We start from the raw sequence: 21,218 nt of genomic DNA, 5'->3' as shown, positions 1-21,218 counted from the left end.
AAAACTAAGTTTGTGCCTTAGACGAACCAAAGTGTGTGTGAGCATCTTTGGCACTGCATAAGGGGTGTTTGTGTGTGTTGGGGAGGGGTATGGAAGGGGAGCACGTGTGTGTTTGTGTGCATGTGCAGGGGGGGACCTGCAGGGCAGGGGGAGCTGCCACCTGAGGATGCCCTTTATATGCTACTGGACTCAGTGTGTCCTTGGGAGAAGACCCTTGATCCAATAAAAAAAACTACAAAAGACAAACAAACAAGCACAGACTATAGCTCTCTCACGCATGTCCAGGGCTGTCACAGCGACAGCAGCACTCCGACTCCTCATCATAGCAAAATGTTTCAGAGAGAGGTGGTCTGCCTTGCTAGTCTGAAGGAAGGCAGGATAGATTTTTATGGCAGGATAGATTTGTACCTTACAGAGAAACCAAAGTGTGTGTGTGTGTGTGTAACAGGCATGCGTGTGGGGGGGGGGAACCTGCAGGGTGGGCTGCCCTCAATCTGTGCCACTTGAATACACGTACACACACTTGTGTGTGTGTGTGTGTATGTATATACACACACATATATATGCACATGCACACACAGAGCACTTAACATTTCCTGAGCTGAAGCTTATATCTATATCTTTATCTAGATCTATCTACTTTGGTTAGCTGGTAGGGTGCAAATCTACCCTGAATTCAACTTGACTTAAGACTAACACTGCTAACAATGCCTCTGTGTAAGTCTGAAGGTAGGGTAGAGATGCATAAGCTTTCGTGAGTCCAAGCTCTCTTCATGAGAGATTTATTTCAGGTGGGAGTGGATCAGTTGCAGATGTAGTGTCAAGTAGTACCTTTTCAGAGAGAATGTAGTTCTTTGTGTTTAAACAGCGAAATTTAATTTAAAACCAGCAACACTGGTGCTGAATAACGTAAAGATGACCGGCAGAATTTTTTAAAATTGTTGTACATAATAATTCTAGTTGTATCTTTGTCCCTCTGCTTCTCTGCTTCAGTTGTATTCAATTGTGAATAAAAAACAACAAACAAAATGACTGCCTTGCTGTGCAGTTCATGACACACAACTTAAAGACTACCTTCTATACCAAAAGTACTTTGAGGCTCTTCTTTGGTGGACTTGCAAATTGTTGTCGCAGATGTTACATAAATACAGGTTTACATGATAGGTGAATGAAATATTATGCTTTGTACTTGTCATACATAGTAACTGGAAGAATTTTTTTAAACAAAAGTAAAACGTAAAGATTTTGTTAAATCTGGGCAAGTATATTGGCTCGTGATCTGAATTGACTTTCAACCTGTCAAAGGCTCCCAGCAGTGCTTGTGTCCCAGTGGGCCTGTGCATAGCCCCTGGCTTCCCGCACTGCTCTGAGCCGGCAGTTGCACCCCTCCCCTGTGCAGGGCAGGGCTCTGTAGCCCCACTAGGCATGTGTTAGTGATTCATCATTTAACTGATATAATTAGAAGAGGTTAAACAGATTTTTTTTTTAAGATATTTACATCCCTAGTACAGATAAACTAGGTTACCCATTTCTGGCTGGGGAAAAAAAAGTAATGAGTACTTTTAAGTACTTAAAGATGGATTTTTAGAACTTCAGTGAAGCATTGTGTTGTGAAAACTTTGGTCTTAATCAAAACTCAGTTAACTTTTTTTTACACTTCTTGTTTTTTTTGAGTGGATTAAAACTTGTCTTGGAAAAAGTGGACTCCACCATTCTTTCAGGAGCTCTAAAATGGTTGGTCTGAGTAAATGAAATCAACCACGTGCGTAAATCATCTGTGTCTGGGCTGTTCAAATTCTACGCAGTCAGGAGCCACACACAGCTCGGGCTACAGCCCCAGGGTCTGCAAACTACACAGATGTGTGCAGGTAGCTCCCCCCGGCCCTCCCCTGCCCCCACATCAGCAGCCATTCCCTCCCGTGACTGCACGTGCTGCTCACCTGCAGCATGAACAGCCCAGCTCCCTCTTTTGCTACATGCATGCAGCACAAGCACCCCAGTCCCCTCCCCTCCCCTGACATGTGAGCAGCACAGGCACTCCTACCCTGTCCCGCTGTGCTGCCATGCCTCCAGGACAGGAAGTAGAAGCTGGAGGAACCTGGCCACTGTGGTAGAAGCAACGTGGGAAGGGGGAGTGACAGCCAGGTGGGAGCCTGCGGGGTTCATTTAAACGTTTGGCGGCCTTGTTCAGCCCATAGGTTGCCATTTGGATAGCACTGGTCTGGATAAAACTGTAGGTGAGATCCAAGAAGAAAGGAACTCTTCATAAAGATAGAGAAGGAAGGAAGGTTTGGAAACTATCTGAAGTATTCACAGTGGATTTACTACAGCAGCTCCATAAATTATCTGCTTTTTTATCTTGTCTATTAACTCAACTCTTTGGTTTTGATGATATTGAACTGTAGTTAAGACATGCCTGCTTATTTTCCCAAGCATTATTATTAGGTTCCTTGATATTTGCCAGGAGTAATCTGTCAACATATTCTGTCAGTTTTAGCTTTTATTGCAAATCTCTGCTCCTCTGTAGTCAGAGCTTTGTGTACTCAGCAGTACAAGTGAAACCACAGTCTAGATTAGAAAGTCATTTGTTCTTTAAGAATCTCTGTACTCTTTAGCAGTGTGTTAGATTTCTTCTTTCCTCCTGAAAAATCCTTCATTTCCTTCTCTCAGACTTCCAAACACTACTGTTGTCCATACTGAAAAATTCTCATTTACAGAATTTACTTACTTTTGTCCCTTACATTGATTGTTCAGGCTCTGTGGATTTGGCAGTTCCCCAGGCTCAAAGCCAGCCTCCTCTTTCTCCAGTCCTCTGTCAATTAAATAAAGAGGAACCAGCCTTCAGTAGTTCATCCTGTCCATTTTTAAGGTTTCAGCTGTTGTCCAGGCAGCCCTACTGGACAATTTACATTTTCTATTGGCCTTGATCCTGGGCTACTTCAGGTCTGGCTTTATGGAACAGTGCAAAATAATGTTTACTGGGCTGTATTCGTATTACATACATCTCTTTTGTGCAGAAAATTAGAGTACATGAGTCCTGCTGCAGCAAAATGGCAAATTAAGCAGCAAGATAATTATTCAACATCTCTGAAAAATGTTAAGTTCTACACTTGTGAAAAGAGAGTCCTCAGTAAGATGAGATAATTCATGGAGTTCACAGCTCCATGAATGCAGTTCCTTTACATCTGGGCAAGTGTTACTGCACTTGTTTGTTCTTGCTGCATGCTTTCAGTACTGATTTCTAACAATATAGATTAGAGTATATTTCAAGTGAAAGTTGAGATTTACAGATTCACAGAAGTTTAGGGCTGGAAGGGACCTTGTGAGATCATCAGGTCCAACCCCCTGCTCTGGGCAGGAAAGACTGCTGGGTCAAATACCCCAGTTTAATTTTCCTCCCCCATACTCTCCATGTTAAAAGTCTGGCACCCTAGAAATTAGGCAGCCACAGAAAAGTGGACTAAGTGGTGATGTGCTTCTAGTGTGCAGTTGACCCAAACCATGTTCAGTATCTGATCCAGAAAGAAATTTGTTTGTACTGTACCAGATCCTTTATGTGAAAACAACATTCCCTGTTACTGCTCCAGAATGATAAAGCTATACATTTCCAACACAGTCTTCTAATTTTAGCCTCAGTAAGGTTTTCAACTTTTTGTTGGCAATTTGAAAGTTTCTCAGACTGGTAATAACATTAATTTACCATGATGTGGACTAGGAAGCTTGGCTACATACCTCTTTGTCTCTTTTGCTTAGGCCTGATCTTTAGCTTTATAGTGTTATTGAATAAAAAACTATCCTGATCATTTGGCATGCAGGTATAGAACAGAGGAGAATCAGGTTTTAAGACTCCAGTCCTTTATTATGTTATATACCTGGACTTGAAGAGAACTAGTGATATAACAGGAAAGATTTATTAGACATTGATAGGTTTTAATATCTTGAACCATAAACATAGTAGTATTGAACACAGTAATATTTTTTCTTTAATATTCCCTTATCTAGCTGGTCTAGATAGAACCAGGAAAGTTATGATTCAAGATTAAAACTAGTATTGCCCCTTGTGCTATTGTTGTTAAACTGCTTGCTTGGCTTCTGATCATATAATGTTACTCCCCCCTCCCTCCACCTCTCTAGCTGCTTTCCAGCTGTTGCTTGCCTTTGGTATTCCATCCAGCCCTCTACTTTACATTTAGGATGCAGTTAAGTTCCAGCTGTCCAAAGGTTGATAATGCTTCTCATTGTATCAAAGCAACTACACCATAACTGCTTTGTATTTTGTGACCTCTGGTATTGATTTGTGCACCTGTGAATATTCAAAATAAATGCAAATCTGACACATTTATTTTGAAAAATAGCTTGTTTATCTTTAGAATAGATTTTTAACTAAGCAACTAACAAGATGTTTTCCCCTTATAACTAGGACAGTGCAGGCAGTTTCTTTTCCTTTTGTTCAGCTGCATATGACTGGAGCTACTATGTCTGTCAGCCAGGAAGACTTTGAAAAGGCAAGTGCTCAGCTGAAACTTTTGAAAACTGATCCTGGGAATGAAGTAAAATTGAAGATCTATGCATTGTTCAAACAGGTAGGTCAGATACCTTCTGTTTAAAAAGTGGCTATGATGTTTTTAAAGGTGAAGGATATAAGAAAGGGGACTATAAAAAGCTTTAAATAAGACATTGTAAAGTCCAGTTAAAACTTGCCTTTCTGAAGTCTGAATCCTTTTTTTTCTTAGAGTTTTCTTACTTGCAGTGCTTTTTTATAAATGGTGTATGTGCATATTTATTCTTAAATTAAAATGGTTGGTGTTTTTACCATACTGAAAAGTTGCTGAGAAATTTAAATGCGTAACTATTTTAAAACTTAGGACTGACCTCTGGGCCAGGATTATGTAACATTATGCCAGGACTATGTTCTTTGTCCTGTTTTTTTGGAGAGAAAAATTTGAACTTACTCAAAGGTTCATGTGAATTTGTTTCATCTTCATACAGGCAACTGAAGGTCCCTGCAGTTCTGCAAAGCCAGGTATGCTTGACTTTGTCAAGAAGGCCAAATGGGATGCATGGAATTCTCTTGGCAGTTTGTCTAAGGTAAGTAAAGTAGAACTATGAACTTATTGCTTGACATCCCTTTATTAACCAATCAGGTAGAGCTTGGAAGCACATTGTATACTAGCTGAACGTCCTGCTTTGGATATTTGTCTGTTTTATACTCTGAAGGTTTTTTCTCCTTCCACCCGGAGCAAGCCGTGCCTGCATCACGCGCGCCGCCCCAGCTGGGCAAATGGCAGCAGAGCGTAGCCATTCCTAGCGCTGCTGAGTCTGCATCCCACACCTCCCCCAAGTCCCGTGCCCTCCTGCCTCGGCTAAGCAGCTTATCCCAGCCCCGATCCCTCCCTCCCCCACATCCCTTCTCTCCCCCAACCCCAGCAGACTTGGCAGCTGTGTCCAGTGTGGTGAGGACTGCTGCCTGTTTAGTCTATGGCCAATTCTCCGAATCGGGCTGAATCTTTTCTGAACTGATGCAGAGGCTTCCGATTCAATTTGGAACTTTAACTGGTCTCCCGATTCGATTCACATTCAGTCACCGAATTGGGCCAAATCTCCTCCAAATTGAAGTGGCTACCGAAGTTTTGCACAGCCCTAGAAACCATCTACACTTAGGTTATTGCTTCAGGATGCTCTAGGCTGGATTGCCTCCTCTCAGCAGTGCTGCTGTATTTTGCAGATGTATTTGCCAGTGCTGAGGCGGGATCAAAGTGTACGCAGCCCCTGCAATACAACTATAACACTGTCCTCCAGGAATTGCCAGTAGCCACTGGAAATTTCTCACTAAACCTGATGCTGTAACAACTAGTTAAAGCAATGACAAAGGGGGTGGCGGGGAGTGTTATTCTGTGTGCAGTGCCGTATCAGATAGCAGAGGGATTAGTTGAAGAAGTTTGGAAGCGTTGCTTCTGTGATTTGAGGAGCATGGCATGCCCCTTGAAAGTTCAGGCATGTCGCACTTCTGCACTAAGTTCTGTAGGTTGCCCTGAGGTATACAAATACCCTTTTTTGTCACTGAGTGTTGTGTATGCTATCAGACTACTGATGGTGATCTTCAAGATTTAAAGGGAGATATGATAGGGCAGTACCATACAAGGCATCTTCAGGGCAAAGGTGAGGGAATAACATTTTGCTAGTCATGTGTCTTGTATGAAGTAAGCTTAAGTTTTGACTGTAGGTCCATTGGATTTAATCAGGGGTTAGCTATTGCCATGCTTCCTCTGAACTACTCAGGACAGATTCTGTCTCTTCCATGTAACTTTAGTCACAATCATCTAGTCTTGCACTTGAACATTTGTTAACTATTTCTACCAAGTTTCTTAGACATTTCAGTCTTCACAATTGGTTCACACAGGAGCACTGCTTCCACTTTTAGTGATTCTCCAAAGAATGCTGAAGAACTGCAAAGAGTGCAGATATAACTGTTGTGGCTCAATTTGGATCAATTTTAAACAAGCTTATCTGCTTCTAGAAGTCTTTTCATTTTGGGTAAAAATTTGAGGGAGAATAATAGTAATAGTACTTGGACCTTGATCACGCTCTACTACTAAATCCAAGATCTATCACAACTCGCCTCTAAAGGTGAAGTGAGAAGCTGTATACAGAATGGGTTAAGAAGCTGGGAGCAGGGTAAACAGGCAGATCCAGGATTTCCCCAAAAGGGATATAGAACTAGCAACTCCCACTGCAGGGGTGGCAGCACACCCTGCTCCCAGCCTCTTCTGCCCTACCACTGCAGGCAGACCATGCCGCAGGAGCCTCTGCAGAGGTTTTAAAATTCTAAAGCAGGTAAGAATACCCACTCCTTTCCCCTTCCTATTCAGAGGCTGTCCCCTTCCCATCTCTTCCACTCACCCCCACCCCTCTTCCTTGCCTGTCCCTGCTACATTCTTTATGGTGTGGGGCAAGGAAGTTCCAGAGTCAGCCTGGGCTGAGCAGGGCTGGGAGGGGACAGTGCAACAGAGTGACTGGAGAGTTCCCTCTACCCTGCCCAGTCACAGTGCAGGGAAAGGAAAACCCTGTCCATCCCTGCTGCCCTTGTCCCCATCCCCAGCTAAGCACAGTCCCTGCACATCAGGCAGGAATGGCTCTGGTGCTTCTTCGCGCTTGGGACTGCAGGGGCGGAAGGTGTTTCTTTGAACAGGAAGGGGAAAGGAGAGAGTATTTTCACCTGCTTTAGGAACTTTAAGAAGTCCCTGGAGCCTCCAGCAGTGTGGTCCAATCTATGCCACTGCACCCCCCTCTGGATCCGCCCCCGATTCCAAATCAGTGATTGAATGTGGACCTAGATTGTAGAGCCAGATTTCCCAGAAGGAGGCTTTTCATTCTGAGGACACAACTTGTGCTTGCAACACTTGCTCTTTATTATTTAACAACTTGAATGTAGGTGCCTGAGAGGGAAGTATTAAGAGATGCATGTACTAAAACTAGTGCCTTTAAGTCATTTCCTACTTTAAAAAAATACAGGCTTAAATTTTGTAGATGAGATTTACACTGGCCAAAAGGCAGTTCTTTTTAAAAACTGACTAAAATTGATGCATAATTACATTGATAAGCATACTGGATAAATTCTTTTTTGTTTCTTCAGAGTCCCAAATTCACTGTATTTCCTGGCCTTGCTAAGGTCAAACGATGGACTAAAAGAATGAAACCCCCTGCTCTTTTTGACGCTATTAGGGTAATCAGCACTTGATAGGGAAACATTAAATCCTAACCTCCGGTTATTGGAGGGACAAATAAAAGTACGGCGAGGGTGAGTGGGTTTGTTTGAAATCAGAACTGACCTAAAATCTACATGGAATTTCAGAAATGATTAAATTTCTCCCTCCTGTATTTCTTTGTGTTTGTGGTTTTGGTAGGAACCAATAAGCAGAGGGCCCCATGAACTTATGCTCATATCACCACTTGTAAATCTTGTTTGTAAGTTAACCACTTGCAGTGGAATATTGTATTCCCATTGCTTAGAATGAGAGAGTCATTTTTATGCTCTGAGGATGAAGAGAGTCTGCTTTCTGTAAAAGTTCCCAGCCTCCTATGAATAAAAATTGAAAGGTCATTTTAAAAAAAAGTATTGTGCAACTTTATCGGAACAAGATGTTTGTTAGCAGTGATTGTTGGAGAGTTCTTTGAGTCGAACACACAAGAGCCAGCTACACTCATTAAACATTTAAGGAAGAAAAATAAGTGCTAGCAGCTGACAACAAACAGCATACAGGTAGTAAACTAATACAGCCTCATCCAGGAGGAACAGAAAGAGCAAACTGGAAAACTTGCCATGTGTGGTGTGATGGTGGAACATCTCACACTCCTCTTGGTCCCCCGTCATCCTTAGGTTTTATATCACAGAATCACACAATACAGTATGGGGGTTTTGTGCATGCAGGATCAAATGCAGACAATTGTTACAATTGTCCTCTCAGTTGTTTTTATGTGTTGCTGAGTATAGACTCTGATTCAAGTGCCCTTTTGTCCTGAAACTGGAAAGAAAGTGATAATCTTGGTATTCACCAGACTCCTTTATAAGGCTCTTTAGCCTCCAGCTGGCAGTACTTGACTGCATCCTTTGCCCCTGATTTCCAACCAGAGGCAAAACCTACCACTGGCTTCTATAGTAAACTCCTAATTTGCAGCTTCATCACCCTCATGAAGACAGCTTCCATTTTAAAAGAGATTTTTCAAGCTCTTTTTATTCTAAAAATAAACTTATTTCAGTTTATTGTAATAAGCATGCTCACCAGGTTGGACTTCAGTATTTATTTAATCATAATTTGGGATTTTCTTCACCACAGGGAGATGCCAGACAGAAATATGTTGAACTTGTGTCAAGCTTAGTCTCTGAGTCTTCTAGCCAAGTGAAAGATACTACTGCTGAGCGCAAGGGTGGATATGAAACCATAGAGCTAACCACTAAAGACAACATCACTAAAATAATGCTAAACCGTCCTGAGAAGAAAAATGCTATCAATGAACAGGTGAGGAGACTGGCTTTCAGGGTTAAGATATTTACTGTCAGGTAAATGAATCAAAATTTTAAAAGACCAAACTTTCATAACAACCTTTTGTGGTGCCTTTGGATGTTTAGGGTCCAGTGTTACAAGGGGCTGACGGGGCCTCAACTCCCATTGAAACCAATAGGAGTTGAGACTGTCCTTAACCACAGTTTGCATTATTGAAGCAAGTAGATATATGCTATGAAATAACTTGGAAGAATTAAGTTTGGCTGAAGCCCATAGATAGACATTAGCATAGCAGCTGCACTTCTAATTGGTTTATGTCCTTGGTACAAGGCCTAGATTGTAGTTTCAGACACAGGCCAGCTTCTTATTTCTCCCTCTAATTCTTATGAGTTCTTCTTTTTTTTTGCCTTTTTCAAATAATTTTATTTAATTCCTTTGCTTTTGCTACTTTCTTGTTCTCAGCTCAAACCTTTCTTTCTCTTTGGAATTGCTGTTGAAATAAATAAAAAGACATAACCACCCAACTAACAATTACCAGCTTTAAAAGGTCGGATTTTCAAGAGTAGTAGGTGCTGATCTAAACCCAAAGTTTCATAGATTTCATGACATTAGGGCTGGAAGGGACCTCAGAAGATCATCAAGTCCAGCCCCCTGTCCCAGGGGCAGAAAGTCAGCTAGCGTTGAAGGATCCCAGCAAGATAAGCATCCAAATGTTTCTTAAAAGAGTCCAGAATAGGTGCTTGCACCACCTTTGGAGGCAGTCTATTCCAGGCCTTGGGGGCTTGGACAGCAAAGAAGTTTTTCCTTATGTCCAGCCTAAAACAGTCTTGCAGGAGCTTGTGACTGTTTGACCTTGTCATTCGCTGGGACTCTCTGGTAAACAGGCATTCCCCCAGATCCTGATGTACGCCCCTTATATACTTATAGGCAGCCACCAGGTCACCCCTGAGCCTGTGTTTTCCAGGCTGAAGAGTCCCATGGCTCTCAGCCTTTTATCATAGGGCCTGTTCTCCTACCCTGGCATAGTAAAGTACAGAAAGACTGTAACGTACCTAATTTAAACCCGTAGATGGGACTTGCTTTTAGCTTTGTTTGTACTAGAGAACTTACATTTTGATCTGTATATTTATATTATTTATATGTAATGTAATACTTTAGCAATGTTGTATGTACATCTAGCTAGAGTTCTGCAGGTATTTTCAGTAGGGCAGAATGGTTAAAGGAAGCTTTTAATAGTTGGCTTGGCCAACTGTTACCTTGGTTGCCCAACTGCAAGCCAGCCACAGCAGGGACCCAGATTTGATCACTTGTGCTTAGTGCCTCTTTATCTGAATTCACGTTTGTAATACTTGTCAGGTTTTAAAATATTTTATCTAGTTCATGCACATTTCAGAGAGGCTCTCTTCTTGCCTTTAGTCTTGCACCTAAAACTTATTTTTTTCCATGTACAGGTTTTTATGACACAAATAACTATTGCAAGTATGATAACTACTGTGGGTACACGTAACCTATGTTTAAACTACCTGTAGGTAGTAGCATAACTAGGGCAGGGCAGCAGCCCTAAGTGTTGGCATATGCTCTAGGTCAGCAGTATCCTGCAGCATCCCACATCTTTGTTCTCTGGTGCTCATCATCCCCCCAGCCCCTCTGTCCCCAACTTTTACTCTCTGATTCTAGATAGCACCTCTGCACCAGATGCCAAAAGCACTAGTTACATCTCTTCCTGTAGGTATGAATTTAAAGACTGTTCTTGAAAATCTGGCTTTTTAAATTTTTAATATTCATGGTGGGTTGTCCATGTTATACTTTCCCAGCATCACAGCTTCTCTTATCTTCATTTTACATAGATGTATAAAGAAATTATGCAAGCTCTTGAAGAAGCTGCCAAGGATGACTCTGTCATAACTGTTATTACAGGTACCACATATTACTGGATTGATTTTACTTTATCTGGATCTGTTAGCATTATATTTAGCCATAACTATTAGCAAAGTAATGACAGAACAGCATATACATAAGTAAACTGAATCTCCCTCCAATATTTCCTTCCTCTTGTATAAAATTTTCCAAAGCATTACAGCAGAAATCCTTTCAAGATAATGTTGAGTTATTTAGTAGGTTTGTACTTAACTTACTGTAGCAGGAGGCTTGGTACTCCTGCTACTTTAGGAGAAGCCAGGCTGCCTGAGAAGCAGCTTGCAGGTATGCCGGGGGGCAGTTAGGAGTCACATGACCTACAGGGGCTGGGTTGTCAGGCTATAAGCCCAGAGCTGGAGCTGGCCAAGTCTAGCACTGAGAGCCATGGAGAGAGGGGCTTCTGGGCAGCAGGGCTCCAGGTTAATATCTGAGCTGGGGTATGCAACTGGTGGTTTGTGGAAGGGACAAAGGGAAAATAAGTAGGGGCCAGAGGCCACAAAGAGAGAACAGAGGGCCCAGGGAACAGGTAGGACCAGGCTAGAGTGCCCATACATCTCTGTGGCCTAGGAATAGGGCCAAGGCTCAGGAAGGGTCACAGCTGGAGACTGGCAGGGCTTGAGAGCCCAGCCTAGGAGTGGGGTCATGGTCTAAGAAGAAGGACCAAAGACCAGAAGGGCCACAGCTGGAAACTGAAGGAGCCAAAGTGCCCATAGCCCAGAGAGAGGCTGGTATAAGGATGAACAGAACCGATGGAGGAGTTACGATTTGATCAAGATGTGTGACATCTGCGAGACATGGACCTGGATATTGAGGAGGACAGAGTCCATGTAACTAGCCCTTAAGGCAATGAGCACAGACACCTGTGTTCATGAGTGAGAGACCAAGCTTTGCAGAGCCCTGGGGCAGCCTCCCTTTTCCTAAAAGATAACTATATCACAGCATGGCAGGCAAAGGGAAAGGGAGATTGCCCAAAGAGAGTGAAGTTGATTAGGGTTGAGCAGGCATGGCCACCCCTGGAGTGAAACCCTGTTGCACTACCCATGAAATACAATTCTCAGATGTCAAAGACAGTAGACCAGATCAGTTCTGATGCACTTGGGACAACTCTTATGCCTTGTCACAAATACATTAAGTATTTGTGGTTTTTCTTTGTTGTCTCTTCTGATTTCTGTAGTTCATTTTGTTATATATATCAAAACAAATACTGTTCCTCTAAGAATGTGGAAAAAGTACATGTTTTTGTAAGCTTAATAGCATAAAGTAGTTGCTTCAAAATTAAACATTTTTATAAACAAGAAAGTGCCTGTTCCTTAATTTTTCTGCACTGAGAAGTTTTTGATATGTATTTATGTTGTTCACAGGAAGTGGGGATTATTATTGTAGTGGAAATGATCTGGCTGGCTTTATCAATATCAAACCCAGTGAAATGGAGAAGATGACAAAATATGGTGGATCACTACTAGAGTAAGATTTATTTTCTTATCATATATGTATATAATACTATAAAAGCTAGACGACTGTTACCTGCATTAGTCCTAGCTCCCACATGCAAGGGGCCCAGTAACAGCAGACACAGTAGATAAATACAGTAGGAGATCACTGCCTCAAAGTTTACAGTGTATACAGACAAAACAGAGTGAGAGAATTACTCACAAGCTACAGATAAGGAAATGATACTGGGTTAGTAGTAGAAACATTTGTTAGTATAGTAACTTGAGTTAGGGTTATGATTTTTAACTACACTTTTATACTGGTGTAAGACTTCATACCCAAAGTCTTAATATTGACATATTTAGGCTGACAAAGTGTTTTTGTCAGTTTAGCTTATGCCACTTTCTCTGAACAAAACAGCTATGGTAATAAAGCCCTCTTGTTAAACTGTCTCTTCACTTATACAGGGTTGCTTACCTACAGTGGCAGGCCTAGTCAGCTGACAACTGCAAAATCTAGAACAATGTCATTCCTTTCAACAGTGTGCAGTAATTACTATATAGGAAATTTGGCACAAGATGAGTCTTAAAGGTGACATAACGTCAAGTTCTTTTCCTCTCTATATCCAGAGACTTTGTCAACCATTTTATTGATTTTCCTAAACCACTGATTGCAGTGGTGAATGGTCCAGCTGTTGGAGTCTCTGCAACTATCTTGGGGCTGTTTGATATTGTATATGCTACTGACAGGGTAAGCAAGCTGATCTCAGTCAAGTATTTGTCAGTTCTGTCTATATTGAACAATTTGTCTCAGTGTAACGGATCACAGTTATGTGCAGTTGCTTTGTCTGCATGCAGTACCACTACTTCAGGGATTGGCACTAGTGTAACTATATTTATTTAGCAATGTGTAACTAACACTGCAGGGTTGTTGGTTGTAGTCATTTTGGTCTAAGAACATAGGCAGGCAAGATTCTTTAGGTAAAGGTGATATCTTTTATTGGACCAACTAAATAGTCGGGGGAAAAGTTCTTCGCAAGCTTTTGGGTACAAACACCGTTCGTCAGACTCTGCAGAATCTACCTATGCCTGATAAAGGGTGTTTGTGCCCGGAAAGATCTTTGTTCCAACAATTTGTTTGGTCTATATTATATCTACCCAAAGAACCTTGCCTAGCTAAGACTGGTCATTTGAATAAAGCCATCAAGACGACTGAGCTCGGGTTAAGAAATTGCTATTATGCTTTTTGTCGGAGTAAACAGAAGTGAAATGTTTTGACCAAGTAAAGCTGTTGTGGAAAGATAAAATCAAATCCACTATAAAATGGGAGTACAGTAATTTTATTTTATTTTTTTAACCAAAGGTGTACTTAAACATTTGTAGCAGCTTTTTCTTTTCAGCACAGGTTCCTTTTTAAGAAATCTTGTTAAACTTACTGTAAAAAAAGACATACAAAAGCTTGATGTAAAATCCAAAGGTGATATGTTACTTCCTATTTTGTATGCTATCTGGGCATATATCAAGCAATACCAGTACAGACCATTACACTCTAATTGTTAACATTTGCACATGTCGTTTGCAATCAAGGGAAGAGCTCCTTCTGCTCTATTTGGGTCTCTTGAGGCCTCACCTAGAGTACAGTGTACACTTTTGGGCACCACACTTCAAGAAAGATGTGAGCAGATAGAAGAGAGTTCAACGAAGAGTCTGAATAAGAATGCAGAGTAATGAAAATAATTAGAAGCCTGGAAAACATGACTTATGAGGAAAGGCTGAAATAACTAGGATGATTTTGAGCAAGAGAAGACTGGGGAGGGGGATTTGATAGTCTTGAAATATCTGAAAGGTACTTAAAACAGGATGGAGACAGACTATTCTCTGTGGTTGCATGGGGAGAACTTGGAGCAATGGTCTTAAATTGCAGCAGGGGAAATTTAGGTTGGATGAGCCATATCCAGGTCCACTAGAAAGCACTGTTTGAGGTGAATGAGATCCAAAGCTAACAAAATATTCTTTAATGTGAGAAAATGCTTATTTGCATTTACATGGCTACCATTTTCATTATGGTACTCTATTAGTAGAGCCATGTCACATTACTTGGGCTTGGAAAAGCTAGACAAATCCACGTTATTTTAAAGGCAAAAATAAAAATCCCAGTCTTAAGTATTTTTAGAAAGTGCTACTTTTTAGGTACAAAAGTGACTTATAGCGGGTTGCATTTTCTTTAAACTGCTTTGTCTGTGATTTATAGTATGAATTTTTCCCCATGACTATGTTACATAGGATCATAGAAAAGTAGGGCTGTAAGGGACCTCATTAAGTCATCTAATGCAGCCCCCTTGTCAAGGCAGAATCATCCCTGACTAAACCATCCCAGCCAAGTATCTAACCTGCTCTTGAAAACTTCCAAAGATGGAGATTCCACAGTTTCTCTAGGTAGCCTTTTCCAATACTTGACCACCCTGAGTCAGAAAGTTCCTCCTACTCTCCATCCTAAATTTACCCTGCTGAAGTTTGAGGCCATTGTTCCTAGTCCTGTCCCTTGTGGCCACAGAGAAAAACCCATTACCATCCTCTTTATAACCCCTTTTTTTGGCAACAAGAGCATGCTGTTGGCTCATATTCAGCTTGTGGTCTACTGTAACCCCAGGTCTTTCTCAGCAGGACTGCAGCTTAGCTAGTCATTCCCCAGTCTGCATTTGTGCGTGCAATTATTCCATCTCATGTGCAGGACTTTGTACTTGTCCTTGTTGAATCTCAACTGATTGTTTGCAGACTACTTATCCAATCTAGCCAGGTCATTCTGGAGTCTAACCAATAGCTTACATAGCTGATGAGTCACTTTTCAATGTGTCCTTACTTGCCTTAAGCTATCTGTAGTTGCAGTGTAAAAGCTTTGGGCCTTTTTGATCAGTTACTATTTTAAAGCAGTTTTCTTGCACTCCAAAGTGATTTAATATGTATTTGGGCTTTTGGGGAGACTATGCAACTTTTACATGGAAAAATGCTGCACATGCTTAGTATTTTTGTTTTCAAGAGCTTTTGGTAAACCAAGTTAAGGCTGAATCCTCCATACTGTTAGCATGGCTGTCCAACTTCTAACCCTCAGGGGCCACACCAGTGGGGATCTGCACACTGTGCAGGCTATACTAGGTGAGGCAAGGGTCACTGGGCTGTACAATGTGTGGATACTCCCCCCACCACACCTGCTGCATTGTTTGCCTGTGTGGGCACCCTTTCTGCAACAGCTACATGTTCCTTTCCCCTTTCTCCTCCCCCTATCCTGCTGCTGCACTGGGTACCAGCAGCAGCCACTCATTGCATGGCTGCAATCCCCAACCCTGTGCCAGGCACTGGCCCTGGATTCACTCTCAGCTCCCCACACAACTTGCTGGGACAGAGGCAGGAAGCAGCATCTGGAGGAAGGAGGGGAAACATGGAGACTCTGGCTGTGTTATAGCTGGAGCAATGAGGGAAGTGGCAGCTGGTCAGGAGCCTGGGGGCTGAATTCACTAGCAGAATTGGGTCCTTAGTAGTTCTTAGATTCTTGTCTTGAGGCTCCCATATGTGAGCTTACTAGGCTAATGAATTTAAAAGGTTCTCTGTCCACACTATGGTGAAACTTATATTAGTAATAAGTGGATTAAAATGTGACTTCTGTCTGGTTATGCCAAGAACAGTGCTAGCCATCAGGGCTACAAGAACCATTGAAACAGGCAATTTTATTTTGTTGTGGGATTGTGCTATTTTAACAAGGGCAGTTGTATGCCATGTTGCACTGTTTGAAGTCTGTAAAGGAAGTGGGTCAAATTGATCTGCGGTGCAACTCTGTTCCAGGCAAGACTTTAGTCCTGGTTAAAAGTGACAGTTTTCAGATGCTGGATTCCTCATTCTAAAGATGAATTTACTTTTCAATAGGCCACGTTTCACACCCCATTTTCTGAGCTTGGCCAGAGCCCAGAAGGATGTTCCTCTTACCTGTTTCCAAAGATGATGGGCTTAGGCAAGGTAAGACTGCAGGAACCAGTGTTTAAGTTACCGATCTACATTTATACCATTTTATTTATTGGTGCTACACCATGATACGGTATAACCTCATGAATCTGGCATGCTTGGGACCGAGCACCTGCCAGAAATGTGAAAATTCTGGATTTTAGAAACTGGAGCAACAGGTAGAGCAGCAGCTGCACGCAGAGCGGCGGCACAGGATGGTGGATGGCAACGGGAGCTGCAGCTTGCAAGCTTCCCCCTCCACTGCTCCGGGACCAGCTGCTGCTACTCCCTGACCGAATGTATTTTTTTAATGTGCCAAATTTTCAATAATTCCAGATTTTTTATATCTGGATTTATGAGGTGATACTGTACAGGTAAGAGGGGTGACCACAAGAGTCACTGAAAGACAGCCTCTATTGTACTTTGCACTCTGTAGTGTAGAATTTTCTTTTTCAATGATCAGGATAATAGAAAAACATCACCATATGTACCAGAGTAGAGAGTTCAACACACAAGAAAGCTTAAAGAACAGGAACTAGATACTACCATATGGACATAATAGTATTTTCTTTGCACAGTCTTGGTTCTGAGCCTTAAATGAGGGCCTGCATCTTTCCTTCAGCAACGTATGGGGCAGATTTCAGGCTGTCAGAGAGGCTACTACACTAGAGTGCCCCTCAGGATTCCTCAGCAGACCTCTCTATCAGTCAGTGAGTGGCATTTTCAGCAGCCCTTGCCAACCCTGTGGAGGGAGCCAGGGGTTCAGTCCTTCTTCAGAGTGTTGTTGTGAAGCAGCTTCTCCCTTCTTTCCAGGATATCCCATACTACTTGTTAACTCTGAGCTATTTTGTTATTCATCTGCCTCCCCCCTCCCCTATATTTCACTCTGAATAAGAAAAGAAACAAAAAAGCTGGGATTGCCACATTTGGCATACCACAGAATTTTCATTTTCTGGGTTTTAGAAATGCATAACTCTCTTTATCCTTTACTTGATTCTCTCACAATGATGATCTTGGCAATATTTAAATCTGGTTTCTGTTATCTTTGTGTTAACATAACTGCCAGTGAGACTGTGTGTGCAAAAATATGCTGTAGATTCTCTGTAGTCCATTGAACAGATAACAAAGTTTATACATTCAGCAAATTATAGGCTGCCATTCCCCATTCTGGAGAATTTAGAATAACCAAGCAAACAATACATTTGGCAGTAGCTAATCTGAGGCACTAAATTCCTTGATTGCTCTGCCACCATCCACTGATGTTCTTCCAGAGAGGCAACCTTTTCCTCTGTGGCCACACCCTTTTCAGAGTCTAGACCTTTCATAGGCAAGACTCAAGCTTCCATTGTTTTTGTGAAGAACATTGTGATTTATCAAATCGACCGCTTGTTTTTTCTTTACTTTTAGGCAAATGAGATGCTGCTTTTCAACAAGAAGCTGACTGCCTGGGAAGCGTGTGCTCGGGGACTTGTGACTGAGGTTTTCCCTGATCAAACTTTTCAGAAGGAAGTTTGGAGAAGGCTGAAAACTTTTGCAAGTTACCCCAGAAACGTTAGTATTTAAAAATCATGACTAGCCAGCTTAGAAGCAGGCAGTATCCTAGTCTGGTTATCAACAGGGTAAATATGTGTTTGATAGTCCAACCTTCCCTTGTCCTTGGGGTTTGGCTTTGTGAGTAATGAAAACAATAAGCTTCATTCTAAATGATCTCCTCAGGTTTGGTAGCTCTTTGGTTCCCTTCAGGAACTAAACCATCATAGTTCTTCTATCAGGAACATCATTCTTTTATTCTGGTTAAAATCAGGAAGATATACTTCCCTCTAGTTCATTTAAAATTAAGGAGCTACATGCATTGCCCTTGGTTGCTAATTTCTTGTCCAGAGAGTAAAGATATGTATTTAAACAGCCCTTGACTTTTCTTTTAAATAGCCCTAACACTTTCTCTACAAAAGCTGCCATTTAGGATGTTCCTCATATTAGAACAAAAGACATGCCACGGTGGGTCAGACCAGAGGTCCATCTAGCCCAGTACCCTGTACCTTGTACTAGCACAAGAGCGAATACTAAGGGGGAAGAATATTTATGCAGTGCCTGTCCAGACTGGTGTGTCCCCTGCCCCTCCCCCTTACAGCTTTCAGTATTTTAACTTCAGTGAAAGTTGTAGGTGCTCAGCACCTTTGAAAGAGAAGCAATATGTGGTGGTGCTTTAATTAAAATAGGAAAAATATTCTCAATTTGTATCCACTCTTACATCCCTGAAAAGAGAAAAATAAGGTGACCATACGTCTTGATTTAGCCAGTACAGTCCCAAATTTCAGAGGCTGGTCCCGGCTGTTGAGAATTGTAATGGGTGTCCCAGAAACATGGGTGCAGGGTGCAATCTGGCCAGGAGTCAGAGTGGCATAGAGTGCCTTGGAGGCACTGCTGCCTGCCTGCCTGAATTAATGTCCCAGATTTCCTTATGGTCAGCCTAAAAATAAAGCATGTATGCAGCTCAGGTCTTTCTTGATTGTTCAAACATGCAGAAAACAAACTGGTCTGAGACCAGAATATCATAAATTATCAGCTGTTGGTGTGCTTGAAACCGCAGTAGCTCAACAACTTCCCAATTAAACATGCCTATTTGTATAGACTGAGCCCTCCCTTGACACATTCCTTTCTCTACAACCATACCCAACTAAGGGTTTGTACAGAAGTGCTCCATGCATGTTATGCAGTGCTGTAATTTAGAGCACTTTTTATAGCACTATAAAATTACAGTGCTGTTAAACATGACAGAAGTGCAGTGTGCTGGGAGGAGGAGGGGGGTTGCTGTAAGCCTTCCTGTACTTTCCAGACTAGGAGGCAGGTAGGTAGTGCTCCACAGCCTCCTGGGATTTCTTCACTGGTCAGAAATTTGACCAGTGTACAGAGACTATTTAAAGCAATGTTGGTTGCTAAAGTGCTACAGAATACAGTGCTTCAAATTTAATACCTCATTTAACAGGGGTTAATTTAAAGCATTGTACCTATTTTAATGTGCTGTAAAGCCATGCACTTCTGTTAAGTCACAGCAGTAAAGCACTTTAAATGGTAGAAAAAAACAACTTCTATACACACCCTAAGTAGTTCTACCAGCAGTTGAAGTAGCAGCCTCTGTGTAAATTTCCCACTGCAATTAAAAATGCTAATGATGATACCATTCAGCCTTAATACTGCATACTGAATATTTCTCTCTATTTTGCATTTTGGAACATCGAACTGAGAAAATGCCTAGAATTTGAATGTGTGTTCTTTAACCAGGCTGTTTTTTTCCTCCCTCTTAGTCATTGGCGCTGTCCAAGCAGTTAATACGAAATACGGAAAAAGAAAAGCTGCATGCAGTTAACAGTCAAGAGAGTAAACTCCTCTGTGAAAGATGGCAATCTGATGAATTTATGAACGCTATTGTGAGCTTCTTTCAGAAAAAAGCAAAACTCTGATTTTCATCACAAAAAAACTCCTCTGAAGCAAGTCTGGTAATAGTCTTGGTGTATCCTAGCAGTGCCTTTTTTGGTGTTACTGTATTGATTCATATATAAACAATTTAATAAAACCATATTTTAGCAACCTGTGGATTTTTTCTTTCTGTTGTCTGATATCCTATATTCAGACATGAATTTGTCATGCCAAACACACTGGATCCTTTCACCTGGTTTGGCTGGGAAGGCATTCACTGCTTTACATGCTGATATGATATCTCTGAATACAACTATGGCTGTCTGTCTTCCAATGAAGTCCACCGATTCAATAGTACCAAACCTTGATAAATCTTCCATAACTGACTGATGGTTATAGGATACTAACTTGTTTCTTCTTATCCATCTAATGCAGGAAAGGAAAACTTGTATAAATAGAAAATATTAAAATCTTCTGTTTATTAGTCTTTCATGGTTTCATAGTAGCTAGGGTCAGGAGGGACCTGAACAGGTCATCTAGCCTGACCCCCTGTCACAGGCAGGAATGAATGCTGGGTTCACAAGACCCCAGCCAGGTGATCATCCAACCTCCTCTTGAATTTGCCCAAGGTAGGGGCAAGGACCACTTCCCTGGGAAGTTGGTTCCAGATTTTGGCCACCCTAACTGTAAAGTATTGCCTTCTGATCTCTACCCTAAACCTATTCCCTATCAGCTTATTACCACTGTTTCTCATCACCTCAGGTGGTGCTGGGGAGAAAAGGGCTGTACCTATTTGCTGTTGATCTCCCCTGATGAGTTTGTAGGCAGCCACCAGGTCCCCCCTCAACCTCCTCTTGCTGAGACTGAACAGGTTCAGGTCCCTCAGTCTCTCCTCATAGGGCCTCTCCTGCTGCCCTCCCACCAAGCGGGTGGCCTTTCTCTGAACCCTCTCCAGGCTGGCCACATCCCTTTTGAAGTGCGGCGCCCAGTACTGGACACAGTACTCCAACGGGGACCTGACCAAAGTTGCATAGAGAGGGAGTATCACTTCTCCGGACTGGCTTGAGATGTATCTTTGGATGCATGACAAGGTATGGCTGGCCTTGCTGGCTGCAGTCTGGCATTGGCAGCTCATGTTCATCTTGGAGTCAATAATGACTCCAAGATCCCTTTCCGCCTCTGTGCTTTCAAGAAGGGAACTCCCCAGCCTGTATGTATGCTGTGGATTCCTTCTCCCAAGGTGCAGCACCCTGCATTTGTCTACATTGAACCCCATCCTATTCTCGTCTGCCCACTATTGTAGTCTGTCTAAATCTATTTGCAGCCTCTCTCTCCCTTCAAGTATGTCCACCTTGCCCTACATCTTAGTGTCATCATCAAACTTGGACAGCGTGCTTTCCACCCCCTCGTCCAAGTTGCTGATGAAGATGTTAAACAGTCTTGTTGTTTGGTGTTGCTT

General features: G+C 42.1%; 1 protein-coding gene across 1 annotated transcript in view; it reads left to right on the top strand.

Moving 5' to 3' along the window:
- ECI2 (enoyl-CoA delta isomerase 2) overlaps positions 1 to 19,930 on the top strand; it is a 65,124-nt gene extending 45,194 nt beyond the window's left edge. The window contains exons 6-14 of the mRNA XM_019538832.1: positions 4,371 to 4,583; positions 4,990 to 5,088; positions 8,835 to 9,017; positions 10,850 to 10,919; positions 12,281 to 12,383; positions 12,980 to 13,100; positions 16,268 to 16,357; positions 17,750 to 17,893; positions 19,648 to 19,930. Coding sequence (XP_019394377.1) covers positions 4,371 to 4,583; positions 4,990 to 5,088; positions 8,835 to 9,017; positions 10,850 to 10,919; positions 12,281 to 12,383; positions 12,980 to 13,100; positions 16,268 to 16,357; positions 17,750 to 17,893; positions 19,648 to 19,803 — 1,179 coding nt within the window. The 3' untranslated portion in view covers positions 19,804 to 19,930. The remainder of the gene's footprint in view (positions 1 to 4,370; positions 4,584 to 4,989; positions 5,089 to 8,834; positions 9,018 to 10,849; positions 10,920 to 12,280; positions 12,384 to 12,979; positions 13,101 to 16,267; positions 16,358 to 17,749; positions 17,894 to 19,647) is intronic.
- The last annotated feature ends 1,288 nt before the right edge of the window (positions 19,931 to 21,218 follow it).

The sequence above is a fragment of the Crocodylus porosus genome, unplaced genomic scaffold, assembly GCF_001723895.1.
Source record: "Crocodylus porosus isolate Cpor-Errol unplaced genomic scaffold, CroPor_comp1, whole genome shotgun sequence".
Taxonomy (NCBI): domain Eukaryota; kingdom Metazoa; phylum Chordata; order Crocodylia; family Crocodylidae; genus Crocodylus; species Crocodylus porosus.
The sequence above is the reverse complement of the archived record's forward strand: the minus strand, read 5'-3'. Positions and strand labels throughout refer to the sequence as shown.